This window comes from Amblyomma maculatum, chromosome 4, assembly GCF_055883805.1.
Source record: "Amblyomma maculatum isolate TAMU_Amacu chromosome 4, ASM5588380v1, whole genome shotgun sequence".
Lineage (NCBI taxonomy): Eukaryota > Metazoa > Arthropoda > Arachnida > Ixodida > Ixodidae > Amblyomma > Amblyomma maculatum.
The window spans coordinates 121,788,781-121,811,486 of record NC_139347.1 but is presented as its reverse complement, the minus strand read 5'-3'; the positions used below and the strand labels follow the sequence as shown (position 1 = coordinate 121,811,486).

Sequence of the window (22,706 nt, the reverse complement as noted above, 5' to 3'; positions counted from 1 at the left end):
TAATTTCTTCAGGACCTCTCCGTTATGGCCGTGAGATTGAATGACCATCCCTAGAATCCTGATCTGATCTACTTTTGGCACTGGTTCGCCCTCTACCTGAATATGAAACTCCCCACTATTCTTGCAGCGGAGGTACCTTCGGTTATATACGAACAACTCCGATTACGCGGCTGAAAAGGGACTTTCGTGCTCCGCACAAAAGTTGAAGACCACCTGCGCCGTGCGTGACGTCACTCGTGCTGCGACATGCGCGGCCCCTCTCGCATAGACATGAAAGATAGCTTGATTTCATGCAACGAGATCACGGAACATTATAAGCTCAGCAGGAGGGTCTATCCGCCGCCCGACCCTTCCCTAGGAAACGAGGGGGCAATTGCGTGGAGAAGATTACAAGGGGGAAATCATATAAGCCCCTTCTGGGTATACGTGACAATTTCTGAACAGGAGAAAAACCAGTATTGCATAACATGCGGGGAGAGTGGCACTCTAGACCACGTAATTTGGGAATGTGCTGGCAGCCCGGGCGCTGAGCAAAATATAGATAGAGAAGCCTGGGAGACCTTGCTGCGGAGCGAGAACCGCGCTTAACAGCAACAAGCCATCCGCCTGGCGGCTGAGGCCGTGAAGCAACAATGTGTCTTCACCAGACCATAGTTTGCGAGGCTCCTGAGTAGGGCTCCCTTAGGCCTGCGCAACGTTGGGCCTGCGTGCCAGGGGGTCCAAAAAGGAGTATCATTTCGGTGGAAATAAAACGTTTTGATGATGACGATGATGATGATGATAGGCCGGCTCACGCGAAGCGCGGTGTTGACTAGCGTAGTGAAGTTTTCCCTTCAAAAGTGCGCATGGCAGCGCTGTCTTGTGCACGTGAGCTAAACGTCCCCTATGGTGTCTGCATGCAGATTACTAGCGGTAGTTCATCACACAAAATGATAGAAAAAAGCTGCATATGCCTGACAGAAATGGTTTATGTGGTTCAACGTCCCAGAGCGACTCAGGCTATAAGAGACAGCTCCGCCACGGTGGCGTATTGACTGACATGCACGATTATTGTTACCGGAGTGCCCGGATTAGAACCCAACAGCTGGCGGCTGCGTTTCAATGGAGGCGAAATGGAGAGGCGTCTGTGTGCTAAGCGACGTCAGTGCTGCCTCAAGAGGTCCTCCACTACGGCGCCTCTTTCTCTTCCCACTTTCCTCCCTTCCGGCGCGGTTCAGGTGTACAATAAAAAAGTTTCATAGGTACTGCGCCTTTCCTTTCCTGTTAAACAAGTAATATTATTGATATTATTTTTATTATTATAGTCACGTGCTTTGGGCATAATGGCAAGGGAGAAGAAGCTGTAGAAGATTATTGGTACGCGGATCGCAATAATGCTGCCAGTTTCCCACCGCAAGCGTTACTCTACGGCGTCATCGTCTTCGGCCATACTGGATGGTAGGGTTGGTAAACAAGTCGGTGCTTTGGTGGTGATGCAAACATTATTAGCCATAAAAAATGCAGGTGGGGGCAAGCCCCCCTTATGGCCTATGGGAGGGGCCCGCGAAACGGGTCCACCCTTAAAAATGATGTGCCAGCCCCTGGAAGGCCAGCCTCTTTGTTGCACTGGTGATCGTGAGTCTCTCATCTTGTGGCGATGATCTCGACATGAGTTGTCCCCAGCAAGCGAGTGCCACCTCTGGGGAGCAGGATGTGGGTATGTGGAACAGGTGAGTAGTAGATGATAGAAATCGGGCGGCTTGCGGCATAGTCGGCAGGCGGCGGAGAAAAGGTTAGGGAAGCGTCCGTGCATGACTATAATTGGGTATGGGAGTGTACGAGTTTGTAGCCGCCACCAGAAAGTTGATTGCATATTGGATAGCTATGGGTGAGGAGGTACGTATATCTGTCTATTGGAGCGATAGCATTCAAGAGGAGGAGGAGGAGGAGGATAAACATTTATTTGACGAGGAAGAAGTCAGGCAGCAAGGGCTACCGCTCTAGGTGGCCAGGAGTCCTTGGGCTCTGGCGACCTGGGTTGCAAGCTCGATGGCCGGAGTTGGATTCGCGGGTCAGAGCTGAGCATAGCGGCCTCCCACTGCTCGCATGTGGAGAGCTGCAGATCCCGCGGAGGGCTATCTCGTGGACAGGCCCACAGTATGTTGTCTAGGTTGGCCCTCTGTTGGCATAATTTACAATATGGGGTGTATAATGCAGGATATGCATGGGCGTAGGTGACAGGATTTGGGAAGGAATGTGTCTGTAATTTTCGCCAGGTGACCTCCTGCGCCTTCGAGAGCGATTTGTGTCCCGGAGGGTATAAGCTACGTGTTTGTCGAAAGTATTGGGTAATTTCTTGATATGAAGCCATACGGTCTCTCGCCGACCTCATGAGGGGTTGTCCCACTGCCCGGCTGACGAGTCCTCGGGCGAAATTGTGGGCAGCCTCATTTCCCGGAAGGCAGGAATGTGCTTGTGTCCAGATCAGCTGAATGGGACGGTTTGTCGTCTGAGAGGCAAGCAGCAATTTTAGTGATAGAGGGGATATTCTGCCTTTGCTGCAGTTCCTTACTGCGGTTTTCGAGTCGCTAATAATATGTAGGGCTGAGGTCTAGCTTACCGCAAGGGCGATTGCCGCTTCCTCCGCTTCCTCCGGGTCATTTGTAACGACCGAGCCGGCCGTGAGCAGTTGACCTTGGAAATTTACAGCCACAATCGTGAAGGCACTGCGGTCCGCATGTTTGGTTGCATCGACATAGACAGTGTCTTGTTTGGAGTGGTATTGCTTGTGTAGGTTTTTGGCTCTCTGTACTCGCCTGTCTGAATGAAATTCAGGGTGCATATTCTTCGGGAGAAGTGGAATCTTCAATTGAGCTCTCAGGTTCTTGGGCAGGGATATATCTCTGAAGTTTAGCAGGCACTCTCCATCGACGGAGGCCATGGGGTGCTCACACGCCCGCAGGGTAAGATCTCGGGCGAGGGCGCGTGCCCCTTCGTTTCCGGGTAGTCCCGCATGGGCTGGCGCCTGGACTATGGGAACTGATCCTGTGTCCAAATTGAGCTGAATATTGGGTGGTGTGCCAGACGTTCGGTGAGTTTTGTATATGAAAAATGCCGGTTTCGTGGAGGAACATGGTACCCTCTCTCATTTGCATGGGTGGAAATTATAATCAGCGCTGCTTGTAAACGGTGCTCTGTCTCCGCATCGCTACCTCGTCATGTCCAGAGCATAATGTAATCGGCATAAAAGTTGTAATGCAGTTACGGTATCGAATCAAGTAATTTGGGTAACCCCAAAATGACTATATACTAAGGAGGGTCGAAGAGAGGGCCGCTCCCTGTGGAGTACCTGGTGCAGCGAAAGAAATGTCGAGGAAGGAGTACGGGCCGAATGAGAGATGAGTGGTACGATTACTGAGAAAATCACGAATGAAGTTCTACATACGTCTTCCGACATGAAGGGATTGAAGGTTCTTTAAGATATAGCTGCAAGGGTAACTTGATCAAAGGCCTTATTGATGTCTGCCGCTAATATGGCTTTGGTGTCCTTCGTTTTGGATTCTAGTATGTGATGTTGTAATGGTAGGAATATGTCCTGTGCATCAAACCTGGCCTGAAACCGAACATACTGGCAGGCAGAAGCTCATTATCTTCCAAGTTGTTGCTCAGTCGCGTCTGAACAACATGTTCGAAGAGTTTGGCTACGCATGAAGTGAGATGGGTCGGAGATTAGTCTGGTGGAGCGGCTTTCCTGGCTTTGGAATAAAAATAACTTTCGTTGTTTTCAACCGAGGAGGTAGAAAGCCATTTTGCCAGCAGTCATTAAATTAGGCTGGTAAGGCTTGAATGGAGGGGGAATCCAGATTTCGTAGTGCCCTGTTCGTGATCCTGTCCAGTCCGGGAGTGAAGGATGTGTTCAGATTTTGAAACTCCGCCCACACTTCAGCCCCCTTAATGGGCTGATCTAAGAGCGAGTTTGAGGAGCCTTCGTAGCCGGAGTGCGCTTGAGATGGAAATGGTGAAAGGTAGAGGTCTTTACGTTCTTGTAGGAGGTCTTGCGGTTTGACCGTGCTAGTTTAGTGAGGTTGTGACTAGCTCTATGCACTCGTCTCAATGGAAACGTGAGTCTCTCCCAGACATGGCGCCTGTTTAGACACCTTCTAGACTCAAAAAAATGCAAAACAACACAGAGTCGGCTGCTTTGTCGAAGAGAACGGGGATCCGTGTTGATCCCCCCCCCCCCCCTCCACCACAAATGTTACGTACTCAGTACGTAACGGGGGTGTTTATTTTTTAGTCTATGCACTGAGAGTCTCCAAGGCATGTAAGCTTCTGCTCCCTCTTCGTACCCAAGCTTATTATTCCTTTCCATGACGGCCCAAAGCACGTGACATTATTATTATTATTATTATTATTATTATTATTATTATTATTATTATTATTATTATTATTATTATTATTATTATTATTATTATTATTATTATTATTATTATTTTCAGAGGCAGACCTGACAAAATTAAAACATCAAAAATGGCTACCGCTTCTCCTCTACCACATCATTCGGGTATTTTACCTAAGACCTGAGTGCGCGCAGTGACAGAAATAACTTGTTTAGGGACGTGTTCAAACAGCTGCAAAAAGCACCCCCGGAACACGACGGCAGTGTACGTGAAAGTGGCGAATATCGCAACTTTCACGTACAGGGCCGCCGCCACGCGTCCGCTTCCGGTACCGCCCTTGTTGGGATACTCGAACAGTGTGCTTCTCTAGCTTGGTGCTGCGTCTCCCGTGGAACTTTTTGCGTAGAGCTCGGTCGAGCAGCGTTTGTAGTAGTTTGCTGTGTGTAACTGCGTTTTGAATGGGCTTTGGCTCGCTGCCATGATAACAGATTAATAATATAACTTCTATTTTGATGTGTGGGGCACACAGTACAATGGAAAGCATAAAAGCAGTCGACTCTTTATACACCGATGTGTTCTGACTGTGCGGTCAAAGGCGGGATAAACTTGCACATGTTACCTCCAGATTATATTCCCAGAAAAGAGAGGATAATTAAGTTAAATAACATATCGGTAAAGTCAAGACGGTTACTTTACCCTGGAAAGCATCTTGATAATTCCTGCTCGACGAAGAAACACCCCCTATTGACAGTACGAGCGGCGTAACTGTCTTATTTTTGATGTTACGCATCAGCCTCGTTTTTCCTTGCCGCTCTAAACTCTGAGCAGAACCAATTAAGCTTCACGAAAAAAAAAAAGGGACTGCGACTAAAGCTTTGACGGTTTTCAGTGCGCATTTCTGATAGGAGATGCTTGACAGACGTAAGTTGGGAGCCATACGTGATGGTAATATTTTTTTTCCTATACCAGTTCATGGCCTGCACATGTTTGAGAAATTAAGCACGTTTGTTTCCTATCCTGTTGAGTGAGTGCAATGTTTTCAATCAGCAGCTGTCAGATGAACGTTAGATTAGGAGTTTGTACATTTAACGTTACGGATCATACACTCGCAGTCCATATGTGGCTTGTTCTCGAAGCCGGAAGTCTAGCTGTCTTGCTTTTCAAGTAACTTTTCCCGAAAAAATGTTTTGTGTCAGCCCTGGGTCATCACTTGCGAAAGTCAATCCTGTTCTCTTGTGCCCAAACTAGGTATAGTAGGTACTTCGATGCGATGGCCTATATTTTGAAGTAAAGGAAAAAATTAGGCCACGTAGATTGTGGGGTTGGCCGCTCGGCATGCGTGTGCTATGCGCGTGAAAGCACAGCGCGACATCTTGAAATGCTGCATTTGCGAGTGCTCGTGATCACTGGATAAACACTGAAACTTTTATCTATATACATGTTTATTCTGTCTGCGTCGAACGTTTCTCCGTAGCATTAGAGTCGCCTGGGGACCTGTCGTACTAGCCGCTTAACCCCGTCAGCAGCAGGATGTTTCAGATCAGCCACACGAGTGGTCCTTTGTATCGCACCCCTGCAACGCATGCTCACAGAGAGCTTGTACGCTGACTGACAATATCGTGCCTACCTTCGCATCACAAAAGACTCGCGCAAGTATTTTAATGCAGCTTGAGAAAACGTAGCCCAGCACAACGCCTTTGAAGCTGGACAGCCGGATCAACTTTAGGGAAGCCATAATGATGATGATTAGTTGAGGTCATTGACCATTCCCTTTGCAACGGGCGGATACGGCATACATATCCTAGCCGGTTTGATTAAGAAAAAAAAACATCAGAAAAAAGGAGAAAACATAAAAAAGGCACTGCCCAGAGTTGATTTCTAGTGGTACTGCCTATAGACAAGCGTCATGTTTGTAAACAAAGATGGCACTGCGATCGGCAGCGACATGGGGTGTAGGCAAAAAGCGCAGCGTGCCTACACTGCGCCAAGCGACACTGCTTTCGAAATCAGTTCGCGCGTGCGAATATTCAGAAGCGTAAGCTTCGCTTCTGCGTGTAAATAGTTTGGTTTATGCGTGGAGAGTATTTCAGCACGTTATCAGCTGATTACTGCTGGAATTACCTGGGGAAGAGCGCTGCATTGGCTTCCTTATCCGTGGCCTCAACAGCGCGCGGCTACGGTGCGTAGGCGACTGCAGCACTGCAGTGAGTGATTAAGTTAAATTAAAACGAGAAAGCGCAATGTACTTTTTTGACGTCACGGGCTGACGCTTGTCTATACAAGCGTCAGCCCGTGACGTCAATGGAGATGCGGCGGCGCTGGCGACAGCAGTGACTTTCGTGGTGTAGGCAAAAGCCCGAACCGTCTGCATTGGATGCGTGACGCTTGCTGCGTTTTCGGGCATAATTCCCGATATTTCTGCAAGCTGTGGTGCGGTTGATTGCGCCACGAGGCACAAAAAAGAAAATGGCACTTGTTTTAACATGTTTTTTTGCGGTCGGATAAATATGAGAGCGAAAGGCAGTGGCGTTGAGCGCGACAAGTAGACTTCGGTGACGGATTACCTTCGCGGCTAACGTGCGTTGCACTTCTGCACTGCAACTAGATGAGTTCGTTTGCAACCCTTAATTGTCGCGATTACTTTTCGGCGGCACGACGAAGAGCGCAATAACAATAAATGTCGGCAGCTCGTGCCCGTTTTGATATACTATCAAGTCATAAGAAGTTTAGACGCGATATTCCGTGTGCGTATGATCCCGCAGGAAAGCTACACTAGCTCCATTCACCTGCAGTATTGCCCGTGTATATATTCATGCAGAAAAAGACACAAAAGCTGCTGCGAAGGTAACTGCAATTACATTGAGCGGTCACTCCAGTGCGATATTGCCGATATAACAGACCCTCGGACTTAGTAGCTTTTCTTTGTTTTTACTTTCGCGCGTTTCGAGTGACTCTTCATCACCGGTTCTATAGTAACATCGTTATGATCCGGGCAGTCCCGCAGCGTTATTTCTCATAGTCTTAAATTTTCTCATAGTATATATGGTACATGGAGTTTAATGTCCCAAAGTGGAATCGGCCATGAGGGGTGTAAAATAAGCATAATAGATGACGCGCATTTCAAGAAAAAAATTTACAAGTATATTCAAAAACATCAGCAGATCGCGCAAATTTCGCTGCAAGCGATCATGCAGAACGTTATAATTTGGATCTGCACTCATGCGTCTCTCCTAGAGAGCAAATAGAAAAAAAATGAGAGCATTAATTCTCACAGGCCTTCATGTATATATTAACCTGTGAATGACCTTGGCTACGTATGTAAGATGAGACAGACGTGAAACGTCTTTTTTATCGAGCAGGCGAAAACAAGTTGGCAGCGCACTATGCGAACATATATTACAATTACTAAAAGATTGAGTTCTTATTAAATATGAAATTCTATGACTTTAGTTGGCGGTAAAGTGAGCTAGAAATGTAATTTCTAGTCCACTATATATAGTTGCCGATAATATTGTTCCATAAGTGAAAGTGCTTGAACCAGTTAGAAAGGCACGCAGTCAAAAGAGTCGGCATTTGAAAACACACTTCCAGTCATTCACATCGTCGTTCTGCTTGCATGCGCTAGGAATAGGCCCGGGAGTAGAGCAATGCTGACATTAGTCTTTCTTGTACATTGCGCTTTCTCGTTTTAATTTAACTTAATCACTCACTGCAGTCGCCTACGCACCGTAGCCGCGCGCTGTTGAGGCCACGGATAAGGAAGCCAATGCAGCGTTCTTCCCCAGGTAATTCCAGCAGTAATCAGCTGATAACGTGCTGAAATACTCTCCACGCATAAACCAAACTATTTACACGCAGAAGCGAAGCTTACGCTTCTGAATATTCGCACGCGCGAACTGATTTCGAAAGCAGTGTCGCTTGGCGCAGTGTAGGCACGCTGCGCTTTTTGCCTACACCCCATGTCGCTGTCGATCGCAGTGCCATCTTTGTTTACAAACATGACGCTTGTCTGAAGCCAGAATGACAGTCGGAAAAAAGCGCGCGCTACGCGCGTCTCGTCAGTTTCGTGAAAATTTTTGCATCGCTGTATCGTGCTGTTGTGTGAAATATTAATAGACACATTGCGCGTAACCAGTCAAGCACTTTCAGTGTATTCCGAGCGCGGCTTTCATAGTTGTATGCGAAATAAAGTAGCATAATTCTTTTATTCATAACTGGCGAGTCTGCTCCCTCTGCACGATGCCAATTTGTCAAAGTGAACACAACACGGATCGCATCATGATTTACGAATGGCTTTGGATGGTTTTTGAACTATTTGTGCATGTCTGTTTTTACACATAAACGACGCTTGACGGTGAAGCGCGATTGCTAGTGTGCATGCTACTCGCCCTAAATTTTGAACAGCTGGATCTTCTGTTTTCAGTTTATTATGGGATATCATTTGTTGCGTGTATTTGCCGAATGGGCATAATACAACTCTGTTATTAGCGCTAATATATGCGCGCTTTCTAGGAGGCAAATATAGGTACAAGTGTAATAATGCGCATCGAGGCATCCCATCGGGCGAAGGCATTTGCGATTGTAATGGGGGCAAGTCAGAGGGTGGGACCATCGGCACTTTTTAATTTACTTTGTATTTAATTATCTTCATGTCAATATCAACTACAAAAGCATGAAAAAGATATTTTACCTTGGACTCGCAGACTGTTGGATCCTTTCACGAGCCCCTCATTTCAGGCCCTGTCCAGCTCGGACCTCGAGAAACAACGAGCCCCCGTCGAGATTGCGCGGACCGCGGCTTGAACCAATGGTGCTCCGGAATAGGGATCCGATCAGCCTTCCCTTAACCGAAGTCCTAAACTTAAGTCAATAAACGTTTTCATCACTATCCCCTTCAATTTTCTGCTTCCCCCCACACACACATGTGTGTGCGTGTGTGTGTGTGTGTGTGCGTGTGTGTGTGTGTGTGTGTGCGTGTGTGTGTGTGTGTGTGTGTGTGTGTGTGTGTGTGTGTGTGTGTGTGTGTGTGTGTGTGTGTGTGTGTGTGTGTGTGTGTGTGTGTGTGTGTGTGTGTGTGTGTGTGTGTGTGTGTGTGTGTGTGTGTGTGTGTGTGTGTGTGTGTGTGCGTGCGTGTGCGTGTGCGTGCGTACCCATTCCAGCTGGAAATTATCCTTTTTTGTTCGTCTGGATATATATATTACAAATACAACTTTATACATAACGTGCTTCGCCTAACAAATGCTGTTCCATCGTTTATAGATCCTTGTGATGTTCAGTAGTGCCTCAGCTGCCTGAACCTTTTCCTGTGTTGCTTCATATCCTGTTCATAATACCTTAAACGGGTCATGCAATGCCTAAAATGAGGTAAAGCAAATCGGTAGAGACATATGGATACTCCCTCACAAGTAAATTCACCGCAAGAAGTTTTCAGCTAGCTTCATTAACACCGGAGATATCGGCGATTAAAAAATGATGCTCCTCCTCTCTCCCCTCAACTCCACACTCGGAGGCACCAGAAAAAAAACGAAGAAAACAGCCCGGGAACTCCGCCCCGCTAGCCCACCCACGAAGCATCGACGCTCGGTTCTAAAACTTCTGGTTGCCGCGCCTGTTCTCCCGAGCGTCGCCCACGCATTCACGGTCTCTGTCTTTCCCTTCCCATCTGCATTTGCATAGCTTTCAACCTTGTCTGGTGTCTTCCTCGGCCGCCGGTTTCTTCAGTTTCTTGACTTCTCGGAATTGTGTGCGACAGCAGCCCGAACGACTTCGTTCGCGAGCGCATACCTGCAGGTGGGCAGGCCGCCGCGGAGGAGCATTTTCCTTCATATCCCTGTCCCATTCAGCGCAAATTAGCGTGCACGATCCTGTCGAACACGGATTTCTAAGAGTTCTTCTCTCGCGCTGCCGGGGTCAGTCTCCGGTGTCACGGTCTTCTGCGGTTTGACCAACGGCGGCCGGTGACCCCTCGCGGAGTTGACGCGATAGCATCGACTCTGCCTGGATGCTGGCAGACGATCGAGCGTGCGAGTTGCCCGCGTGCGAACATGTCGTGATCGTTTTTAGCCCGGAGCGCTTTCATTATGGTCGGTGAGAGGCACATCTCTTGTGCATAACCAACTGACGAGAGCACGGACTGATAATCGCTAGAGTTTGGATATCGGGTATGACAAGTGCATGAGCACGAATTATTCGTCCGCGAATCTTAAGAATTGAGATTAACATAAAGGATGGTGTAGTGTTTTCTTTTTGTTTGAAGTCCTTTCGCACATCGTTTAGGAAGCGCCAATGCATAACTTGCACGCGTGTTTTATCTCGTGTACGACTACGCATCGTCCGAGCCAGAACCGACGGCGCGAAACATCAGCAAAGCAGCTCGACACATTCAGTTCGGCAGCGCAGGTTGTCACTGATTTTCGCAGCTACACCAGTTACACGCAAGAATCGCGCACAGGAGCATGCGAGCGGCTACGTTAGAGACGCAGCAAAGCGGGCGATTCCAACACGCCGTCCGCCGTGGCTTCGACGCAAATAAACAAGGCCTAGCGACGACCAGCTAGGGAGCAGCGTACGATCGGAGTGCCGTAGTACGTCGGCCAAGGCGTCGGCCGCAGCGCCTACGGACGGCATCTCTGCTGTAACCACGGAGTAAGTTTATCTTCGTGGCGGTAACTATCGCGGCATCCGGTGCTGGATTTTTTCCGAGGAGTTTTACTTTGGACCATGGAGGAAGGAAAGAACTTAGGAGGAGGAGGTAAACTTTATTTAAAGAAGAGGTCGTAGGCGCGGGGTGGGTTGACGTTCCCGTCCCCGCGGTGGGCTCCTCTTCTAGGCCGGACGCCAGGTGTCCGACCGACGATATCGTTCGGCGACCTCTTCAGCTCGCTCTAGGAGAGGCCCACGTCATTTTTTTGAAGCCGGCGCGGCCACGCCGCGACCGGACGCTGCAACGTCTCTCCTCCTCCGTTACCCGCGCATTCTCTTTCTCCGCGACGCTCACGTACCTAGGGGCATTAGCAACGCTGTTGCTAGTGGCCTGAGTTCTCATAGCAACAGCGTCGCGGTTGCTAATGGCCCGACTTAGCTAACCCTAAATTTTGACGTCACTTCCGCTGCACTTTCTCCAATGCATTGGGAATGGCAAGTGTGGCAAGGGCCTCGGACGAATGCTCGGAAGCATTTGTTCTACACATTGAAAACGTTTATCAGTGACCTTTCTGGCTCCTACCCCCTTTAATTTATGTATCCGCGAACCATAAAGAATGACCTTAGCGGTTAAACTGCTTGCTTATTTGCTCTGAAATTTGTCACACAAGCAGCATACACCCATCTATAATTTTTAATGCCAATTTAAATGATGTTCTTTCCAGAGTCGATGCGCATCGATCGTCTGCAGCACCGGTGATACTGGTTTGCCGATGCTGCAGACGACGCGAATTTCGAATTCTGATTGAATGAGGCACATACATTATTCAAACTGATATTAAAAATGGTTGACGTTATACGCTATCGGTGTGCCAAATTTCAGCTCGAATAAGCAAGTGGTTTAACCGATATAGAAGCATTTTGCAGTTCACCTTTAGCGTTGCAACAGTCCAGCAGTCCAGCCTTGCATCTGCTGCGAAACAGGAACCGAAACCGTAGCGATCCGGTAGTCAGTCCAAACCAAAGCTTTTAGTCAACTTGCTGTTTTCTTTTTTTGATAGGCTTTTGGCGCGGCGAGGTTCCCTTGTGGACTTGTGGTCTTGCTCATTTCTCGTGTTCAGATATCGTTGGCTAGGCCGATGTGATATGATTCGCAACCAATGCTGAGTGTTTTGCCTTTGGTGCTGCAGCTGTTTTTGTGTTGAAAAGCGGCTTCTGAAACGAAGGAAGGAACAGCGATGCAACCTGCATGCCCGCTAGTATGCGAGGTAAGTCCTGTGACCCATCCCTGCATGAACGCTTGTACTACTGGAGCGGGCCTGACAAAAATGCAGAAAGCCTCCCATGTGTAAATAGGGAAGCAGACCGCGATCACGTTAACTCAATGACATACAGTTGTTTACCACCAAATCGTTTGTGGAGCCTTGAAATGCTACACTGCATTACTGGCGTCCCTTCTCGTTCTTCCGCTGGATGTCAGTACTGCCGCCGCCAAGTTTTTGCGCCGATAATCTTTGTCTATTCATTCGATGTCGCTTAGCGGGACAGGGTTGCTGAAAATGTGAATGTCGCCTAATAAAGATTTGTTCACCCTTTTTGCAGTGTCGGCTAGTGTCCTCGCTGTTGGGTTTTCTGTTCTTGGTAGCTTTTTATCAAGGATTGCTCCCACTGATCGTACTCGCTCCGCGAACGGGGCGCGTGGCGTTTCAAGCAACAGGCATCCCTGTTCGCTGGATGCCGTGGCCCGATCCGCTGTATTTAGGCAAGTGACAGCTCTAGCGTTTGCCTAACGCATTGCTGCAGATCATTTTTTTTTTTTCAGTGCACTTACCCTGCCTCCTGGTTGCCAATAATTTAACTTGCCATATCACCGGCGTATTCTTTCAGTACTCAGAAAAAAAAAAAAAAAAAAGAGAAGAAAAAGCACAGAATGCCGCCGTCGGTGCATTAAAAGCCGCCACCGCAGTGGTGGGTGGAAGTGAATAATGGGGATCGAGTCTAAAAAATCACCAAGAGGAGATGCACGAACAAAACTGAAAAAAAAAAAAAAAAAAAAGTGTATCACGAAGGTCAAAGATTATTTGCATAAACATGCAATGGGGTAAAATGAGATCGAAGTAGTTAGAAATAGATTATCTGTTCAAAGACGCTGATTTAGCTGTGTAAATCTCAATGCAAAATCCATCTCGGGAATGTGGAAGATCCGCCATTCAGTGATGGGCGCGTCTGTGAAACAGACAAATATTGGTATGTGATACTCCACGGAAAAAATTGTGAATGTTCAAATATCCTTGAACCAAGTTTCATGACAGTAATGCATCGACCGCATTCACTGCTGCCGCTTCGATCTTGGCTCGTTTCTGCACTTGGTAAGCTTCTCGGAAACGGGCTAGTCTGGCTTCTCATTGTTCGATGGTCACTGCAGGTAATTCTAGAGCATTTTACTGCAGGCTGCCTTTCAAGGATGTGATCTCTGTCTAGTCAGAGTGGCTTTCTTTGTGCCACGCTGCTTCTTATTTTTATTTACCCAAATTTATTAATTTATTTACTTTATTTTTATTTGTTTACTTGAGTATTCGCCTATGTTATAAGCAGGAGGGCCGCAGATGCAACTTACGAAGACTACAATCTACAGCAAGCTTGCAAAAAATGGAAATGGACGAAAAGGGGGAGTAGTCTGGCAAGGGATCATAAACAAAAATGCAGCTGAGACAAAAAGGAATGCAAAATTAAACAGTGAGCAAGTAGCACTAATGTGAGCAGGAATTGAGGAAGTAATAGAGAAACACTGCATAGAACTACTCTTCCGTATGATAATAAAATAAGTAAAGGTGGCAAACCACTGGAATGCAAAGAGGAAGCCACAACGTTGGTGGATAAAGGAACTTGGGGAGGCCATTGAACGACGGCATGTGACTTCAAGGAACACAGAGAGACTGAGAAAGCACTCTTATCTTAGGAGGAAATGAACCAAAGAAATGTCTTGTCATCAAAAGAAACTGGAAGTACAAGCTCTCATCCAGTGCAAATGAAAAGAAAGTAGTCCACTGATTGCTGCAGGACTGAAGTTTGTGATTGCCAATAGTTTGCTTAAATTTGTATACTAAAATAATTTTGGTACAGTAGCTAAAAGATGAGATGCTGAAGAAAATGATCTAAATGTTTGAACTTTATCTTTTTTAGTTGCTGAGAAAAGTGCACCACAATACTACCCAGAATGCATGGGAAAGATGGGTCATAGCTTGTCATCATAAAAATGGTTTCAGATGAATTCTATTCTCTTCAGGAAATTCTCTTTTTTTTTTTTTTTTAAGTCAAAAAAGTAGATTTGTAATGGTTGGAGCCAGCAGCAAGATTGGTGTGCATGGTGTGGAAACAACATACCCTCTTAATTTTTGTCATCCTTCGCTCTCATATTGCCTTTGACACCAAGTACCAAGGGTAGTCATCTCAAGATGGAAGGTTATACACGAACCTCGTTCATATTTTTCCTTCACTAAAATCACCTTTAAGAAGGTTGACTTCACACCATGATACAGCCCCAACGTAACATTGAGTGTCCAACCACCTTGCTGAATTGTAGTAAGACATATTTTTTGGCAACTGAATGCCATGTGGATTTTGTCTGAATTTTTTATCTGAATTGCACAGAGGAGTGAAACAATAAATTTAAGTGCACCCCAGTCATGCATCCTCGTAAAAGCACAAGCACTGAAAACAATTGGAACAACTGCTGAGGAAATGCTTTAAACAAAGCGCATGCACGCCCTCTGACACGGAATCAACAACCCTGTTTTCATGACAGCTCAACGTGGCTGCTAGATGCGTAAGCACGATGCCATTTTCAGGACGAATTTACAGACACTAAGAGAATATAGGAAGTACTTTCAGTACATAATCGATTGACTTTCGTTTATTTGAAGAGTCATACATTGAAATCTGTTAAGCACTTAGCCATCGAAGTTGCACTGCACACTGCATGCACAACTCAAGCATATTGGCATTCGAGTCCATCTCGTTGGATTGTCTGTTTAAAGAAGTGCTTGCTGTGAGAGTCTGTCATTTTGGGGACTTTGTGGTGAAAGACATGCCATGCTAGCCTCAGAACGATTAGGACCACTGATCTTCATACCATTCATATCAGGACATCAGGTTTGCATTGATGCGAGTGCTGTATCGTTGAATCTCAAAAGTATAAAGTTTCTTGGGCTTCTCTCTCCATTTTGTGACCCATTCTTGTTTTGTTACTTGTGGAAGTCGCAGTCTGAAGAGAGCAGTGAACGTCCTCAAGGAGGAGGACTGGGTGTGTTGGGAGCACATTGATCTTGTGGCCACAGTGGTAGTCTTCAGGGTCCTTTCTCTGCCATTAGCTGTCAGCCGTTTTCAGATGCACTGTTTAAAGCAGACTATGAAATTAAATTGGCACTGGGTGTCTGGAGGCTATGCTTAGTATTCCTGTATTGGTTGGTTGATTGAGAATATTTAATCAGGAGTTTGACAAAGATGTCTGGTTGGTTCCTTAGACAAGGAATCCGCGGCCCTATGTACCAACCATAGCTGAATCTTAGGGTGGGAGCCAGGCAGTTTTGCTTTCCAGTCCTAATGCATTGGTCTTGTTGTTTCTAGGTCTCGATTTTCGTGGTACCTTCGTACCATGTGATAAAGCGACGCCATCCCTCCACAGAATATAGTGGCAGTCTATTATCCCTTCTGGAGGCATATAGGCTAGACTAGCTGCCCTTAGGTATGGGTTTGGTTGTAGGCATGTTGGTGTTATTTGTTTCCTGGTGAGGGATGGACCTTTGGCCTTGGAGATCGAAATCAGAGCTATGCAACATTAGAATAATTCTTGATCTGTATGGTACAGAAAAAAGCTTGTTTCCTTTCTTGACTACTGCCCCTTTACATCCTTGAAATTCTGGAATTCTCCTTGAATTTTGAGTCAAATATTCTGTGCAGTCTACCTATAGGCAAGGCAGGTCCAGTGATTGGTGACGTTGATAAAGGGCTGTGTTGCTGGTTGAGCAGTGGTATCTGGGTGGTGAAGTTTGGAGAATCATGGAAAATAATTGTGAGTAGGTCATCGTTGGCTGCACCTTCTTTGCCATAAGTGGATGGAGAAACTTAACAAGCATTTGCATCGAATTGAGCATTGTGCGGCATGGAGTGTCGCGCCTCTCACTGAAGTTACCAGTGGGGTCTGCTGATTGCTTCTCCACGACTGTTGTAGTTGTTGCTGGCTCTCGTGCAGCTAGTGATTGTGAAGGCATCATGGAAAGAGGCCTGCTTTAGCACAGAAGCTCGGTTAGGTCTAAGTTAAACGTTGTTTAAATTTACACCTGGCCACGACGGGAAGACCCACTTTTGATGTTTCCAGAGGTCTTCTATGCCTTATGCTGGTCGTGAAGCTTCCAGTTGTTATGGGAGAGAAACCTAGAAGAGGTATTGGGGAGATGGCAGTGCAGGTGTTTATTATTGTTGCCGCTGGAGCTGCACGCTTATGTTGCGATTGGTTTGCACTTGATTACTACACTTAATTTTGTGCGGCATGTGCAACTGCAGCGGCTGCAAGAGACAAAGAAGTTGCCTCGTGGTTTGTCTTGTCAAGTGACTGCTATTTGCATGCAGTGCTGAAATTGGTGTCATCACAATAGAAAATTAGGGGCCCTTTCCTCTCGCAGAAGGTATTGATTTCTGATATGTTATAATACTCCGTCTTCGAGACACGACATGCTGTCAACGTAAGGACGTGCTGACACCTTAACAGGACTTGCCCCTCTGCATCATGTTGTTTGTCAACTAGAAGGCACCACTCGTTTTATACATGAACTGCCCAATGTCGGGAAATGCATGGAAGGCATGTCTCGGAATTACTTTAACAAAAACAAAACTACCACATTGCGGCAGCTAAGTTACTTGGGCCATCAAGTAAGTTCACACTTGAAGCCCTTCTATTGTGGCGATGTTTTTCGCGACAATTTAAAATTCTTTGATGCTGTAAGTATTACACGAATTTTGCTTATTCACATGTTCTTGTCAATATTAAAGCCGTTTTAGATGCTCTGGAGTTTAGAACCCTTAGAGGACCCCCCCTTTTGTGTGTGTGCGTGTGTATGTATGTGTAAGGATAGTTGACAAGCAATAAACATGGAGCGAGTGGAATTTACTGAAATAAGCTATAACAACCAAACATTTTCTGCAGTGCAGTAAAATTTGGAAAGAATGTCCACAGAGACTCGAAATAATCATCAGTGAGTTCGGTTTTCAATTCACGGGGCTAAATTTTGCTCATGTGAAAAAATAATTGTTGAGTAATCTGATGCTGTGTCGAAGTGCTTGTGCAAAAATACTTGTATCGAAGGTATGTTAGAAGCTGTAGTGGGCTGTAGTGACCGGTCTGAACGGTATAAACAGGAGGTGAATGACAGCAGCAGAGGAAGGAAAATGGCTTAAGCAGAAGTTTTTAAAGGTGCTTCTTGTGGGCTGCGAAGCTTTCTATCAAATAGATGCTCTGAAGGCCCTTTCTTTCTGGTAATAAAATTTAATACATGGTGCACTTAGGACCACTTCTTTCGAGAGTTCTCTCCACAGAAATAGTCATTTCACACTCGTACAGCATCTCGCAAATTCCTTGCGGCACCTTAGAACCTTGGTAATAAGAAGCGTCGCTTAAATGTGCTCGTCTACTTTTATTGCCAGCTTTCCTTGTGGGCACATGGCTTGTGCACATATGCTTGGAAAAGAGTGTAAACAAAGCCAGCTGTACACAGGGGTGGCTTGTGCACTGGAAGACAGTACATTTAGGCTTTTTATCTTTTGCACAGAGTGATGTTGAGGATTATGGTGGGGTATTGCATGCTTTATTTTTTTAGTCGTTTTACTGCTTACGCTGTTTTCTTATTTACGGTTGTGAGCGGGTGTTCGCTAAAACCTTTCTGGGGTATGAGTGGCAAGGCTCCCGCATCGCGGAGGCTGAGTGGTGTTGTAGTCAAAGGCTATCCAACTGATACGCTGTTTTATCAGCAGTGCAGTTTCAGCAAACGGGGCTATGTCCAGGGGCGGGAGTGCTGCTCCATTCTGCTCCAAACTGCTTTTCCTGCTCCATCCTGCTCCATCCTGCTCCAAAATGCAATATTGCTCCAAAGCTCCTCCAAACCGGCTGCCTCGATGTTGTGCCATCAAATTAAGTGCAACACAATTTGCCACAAAGTGGGCCTACAAAAAATGCACTCTGATGCAGTTTGATTATATGTCCCTGAGATGCACAGAAGAGCGATGACAGATTGTGAGTTGCATGTACAAGATATGGGGGCTGCCATAGTCAGAACGATGGCAGCAGACCAATGGCAGGGGTGTATAATGTTAGCACCTCGTGCTGACCCTAATATATTTTCATAAACTAGAAAAGCATAGAGCATAATGAATGTTTGTTCGCAAGTAAATATAAAATGGCCCACAAGTGATTAAGGGAATTAATTGCAAGGAAATGCTTTGTGTATGTGATACAATGCTTTCTTCCAACCTTTTCAATCATCAGTAGTGCGGGAACCGAGACGAGCGAGCAAAGTAGATACTGGAAACTATCACGAGCCGTTGGAAAATGTCCAGTTACAAAGAGCTGCACCATTTGTTCTAATAGTTCTACTGTGAAACCAAGCAGGTACACCACCGAAGCTGTCATGCCTTTGCCAGACAAAAACATACTTAAACTGTTATGGGGGTGATGCCACTAAATGCCAATCACTAAGTGTTCTCAAAAGTGTTAGAATGCCATGCAGTTCCTATTGCCAGTGTGTTGAAATTAAGGAAGCCCCATCAGGGCTCAAGCGATGATGTGAGCAGCCAATGGCAGAAGGCCACGAAGTAAAGAATCTGGAAGACATAGAGGCTACCCTTCAGTGCCGTCCTCCCTGAATGCACTGTACTGACCAGTGCCCAGAAATTTATCAGCAACGGCATAGGATCAAAAAAGATATGCACAAGGCGGAGAGCAGAAATGTGCTGCTCATCTATGTTTTATGTGGTGGTGCTTGAGCGCATCAAAGTGGTAGACTCCACCTTTGAATCTGTAAAGTTAAAATAGTGAAAAGCTTTTAATTGTTCAGTGTATAGAAGCACGCATTCTATTGCTGCTAGTCTGTTTCAAATTATTGCTCAGGTCAGATGTGTTAATTTAAGGATCTGTACATGTTTTATCTGTTTTTCATGTCTTTTATTAAGAAAAGCATTGAACATGGAATAAAAAGTAATCAAATTAAGTTTTGATATGTCAGGAAGCAAAAATTGCCATTAACTAAAGTGTTTGGACCTACAAACGTGCTTGAAAACATAACTCAGGTGCTCCATAACTGGTTTTATCGCTCCAAAGCTGCTCCAAAATGGCTTTATTACTGCTCCCTGAGCTGCTCCAAAATGCTCAAGCCTGCTTCCACCCCTGAATGTCTTCAGGAGTACGCATGGAGCAGCAGTGTGACCGGCCTGCCACTGACGAGGAACATGGCTGTGACCGGTGCGAGCGCGTCTTCCCCACGGCCGAGCGACTGGCAGTGCACGCCAAGGTTCACCGAGGTAGCCCCGAGCGACCGCTCAAGTGTCCGGACTGTTGCCGTCGCTTCCGGCGCATCGACGACCTCCACTACCACCAGAGCATCCACCAGAGCGGCAAGCCCCATCACTGTGATGTCTGTGGCAAAGCGTTTACGCACAAGTGAGCATGCTTCTTTTTCCTCTCCTCCAAACACTATCGCTGTCCGGGCCAAGCTGCTGCTGTAATTGGGCTTTGTATTGAGGGAGTGGTTCACATTCTAATCCTGCTAAGTTTAAGCAGTGCGTTCAACTCATGGCATTCAGCTCCTTGCAGTCTTACTGTCTGCCCTCAATGTTCACGGCATCCAGGATCTTAAGCTCACTTGGAACTGGTGCCATGGTTCTCTGCCAGGAGCTGAGCCATGTAATGCCTAAGGCCATGAGACTGTCACACAGAGGTTGTCAGCTTGCAGAGTTTTGCCTCTAGTGGTGGAGGGATGTAAAAGAATGCAGTAATGTAAAAGAAAAAATAAGTGGGAGGTGTATCGCAAATTAGATAATTAGGCATAATCTTAACTAGCTAATTTTAGAGATTTCCGAGTGCCAGAAGACTATAAAACTCCTCGTGAGTGCGCAACGCATAGGACTAGCCAACAGTAAAGTTTGAAACTGCCTTGCAGGTTTGTTGGCATTGGTTCTAGTCCTGTAAGCAGAAAGTAAAGTAATCCAAGTTTTTGCCATTGTGCACTGTTGATACGCTGGGTATTACAGAGCTCATCACGTTTACAACTTAGTTGTTGGTCTGGGTGGTCATTCGCGGCAAACAAGGTGTTGGAAACTCTTTTTAAAAAGTTTTGTTCTTTGAGTTAATGCTGCTGGGAAGACTTCACTAGTTACAGACCGAAGTGTGCAGCTTTAGACGGGGTAAAGGGCAGTGCAGTGATAGTGCATGCCACAGAGGGGAAATGCCTACCATTGTGGTTTTGTGGCTGCTGATCCCAAGGTTGTGGGCTTGATACCAGCCAAGATACCTGCATTTCAATGGAGGAAGAAAGCAGTATTCATCGGTGTGCTGTGCAGCGTCAGCGCACATCGAGAGCTCCAGGTAATTTCGACTAGTACCATAAAACCTCGTTAATTTGGACTCCAAAGGAGTACAAAAAGCCTGAATGTCAAATTGTCTAAAGGCCGGCCAAACACTGCCAAAAACCAGTGGCTGAAACTAAAAATTATCTCTTGAAACCCTAGCAGTGGTGACCTCGCCTCCCTTTTAGATAAAAACTCGGTGGTAATGCCGCTTTTATTTTTTTTACAGTTGCGTCAGATGCTGTAATTGGTGTACACTTTGAAGAAGACAGAAACCGGGACTTTTTCATAGTGGCAAAGGTTTTCATGGCTTCGTTCGGTGTGCGATGCGGTAGAGCTGGGGTTATTTGCATGTGGTGTTGCGTTTAAAAAAATCTTTCCTGCTACAGCCCATAAACAGCAGGTGAGGAAGGTGATCTCAACTACCATAAAACCTCATTAATTTGGACTCCAAAGGAGTAGTGCAAAGAGCTTCTCAATTATCTGAATGTCAAATTGTCTAAAGGCCGGCCAAACACTGCCAAAAACCAGTGGCTGAAACAAAAATTTCTCTCTTGAAAATTCTAGCAGTGGTGACCTCGCCTCCCTTTTAGATAAAAACTCTGCGGTAATGACGCTTTTTTTTGCAGTTGCGTCAGATGCTTAATTGGTGTACTCTTTGAAGAAGACTGAAACCGGGACTTTTTCATAGTGGCAAAGGTCTTCATGGCTTTGCTTGGCGTGCGAAGCGGTAGAGCTGTGGTTCTTTGCATGTGGTGTTTAAAAAGGCTTTCCTGGTACAGTCCATAAACAGCAGGTGAGGAGCGCAAACTCTCAGCAAGCTGTGGCAACGGAAATGTCAGGGGGCAGAAGCAAGAAAAGCTCAAATTAAGTTTGAATGAAAAAGAAAATAACTGTAGGGGTTTATAGTGTCTAAACCTATTATAACATGTGCAATCACTGGTTTCCCATAGTTTATCTTGTTATACAGTTATGTATATAGTTATACAGTTATTGTTATCTCATGTTACTATCACCGGCCAGAGGTGCACTGGTGAGTGGGATTACGGTGTATGCTGCCCAGGTTGCCGGGAGTGACATAGAAATAAAGCCCCGCTTTAACCACACTATACGAACGTGCCTGCATAGCCTAGGAGAAATGTACATGCCTAATTAGGTGAGGACGAGTGAGCGAACATTGAAGGAATATACAGTATTTACACGTTTGTAAGTCTATTCCAATGTAAGACGACCTCCCAAATCACAACATGACGGTGAGCCGCAGCTTCTCATTTCCTGTTGTGAGGAGTTTTACCTGGCACCCTTCGTTTTCACCGTCGTGTTGTTCGTCATATCAAAGTATATGGGGGTGTGATTAGCACTGCCGATCTGGCTGAGCTACTGTCGCGATTCTCGAAGATTGAGAAAGTGCCTATGGAAAGCAAGGACTTTCTCTTCGTATGCGGCAGGCAGGTTCTGGCACACGCTTGTGCGCTGACGAAGAGAGAAGCCAGCCCTCTTCATGAATTTAGATGCCCATGTCCTACTGACTTTGAAGTCTGTCCTTGGAATCCCCGCTTTTGCAGCGAAGATACGAGCTTGTTGTGTGCCATTTCGCATGTCACTGGAGGGGACTGATCCCGTATCTCAGTAACGTAAGTCACAAACTTGGTCTCCAGCTCCGGGAAAACTTCTCGACTTCGGCCCGTGGAAACCTCTGCTTTGCATCACAGCTGAAAATCTTGCCTCGCTGCCATCGCCACTTCTGCACCACTCGTTCAGATACGTCGAATTTTCGTCCCGCTGCGCAGTCTCTTTTGCATAAATAATCGCCACCCTCTTGGAAGCTGCTGTGAAAGAGCGCCGAATGCTTTTCGGAGCTAGAGAACTCATGACGATGCAGCCTGGGGCTGGCACTGAAGTCAGAAACACGAAGAACCAAAGAACAAGGAACGATGCCTAACGGTTCAACACCACGCAATCAGCCGGCTCTTTTGTCAACACTCCCGGAAGAGCCGTCGCAGCCTCCACGTATTGGAACAGCGGCCCTTCCATCAACTATCGACACTCCCGTGAGTGCCGTTTACGTTATGG

General features: G+C 46.3%; 1 protein-coding gene and 1 long non-coding RNA gene across 3 annotated transcripts in view; one reads left to right on the top strand and one right to left on the bottom strand.

Annotated features, from left to right (window-relative positions):
• Positions 1–22,706, top strand: part of LOC146192267 (uncharacterized) — a 55,838-nt gene that overhangs the window by 20,901 nt on the left and 12,231 nt on the right. The window contains exons 1-2 of one of the 2 annotated variants that reach the window (XM_084602418.1): positions 12,076–12,289; positions 19,470–19,728. In XM_084602418.1, the coding sequence (XP_084458544.1) occupies positions 12,271–12,289; positions 19,470–19,728 (278 nt within the window). In that variant the 5' untranslated portion in view covers positions 12,076–12,270. Of the gene's footprint in view, positions 1–12,075; positions 12,290–19,469; positions 19,729–22,706 lie in introns of those variants that run through there. The other variant, XM_084602419.1, reaches the window with a different exon arrangement.
• LOC146192268 (uncharacterized) lies at positions 19,570–22,628 on the bottom strand. The gene is made up of 3 exons (XR_014706749.1): positions 21,928–22,628; positions 20,521–20,578; positions 19,570–19,704 (listed from the first exon to the last, which is right to left on the bottom strand). It is a non-coding gene; the product is annotated as an uncharacterized LOC146192268 (long non-coding RNA).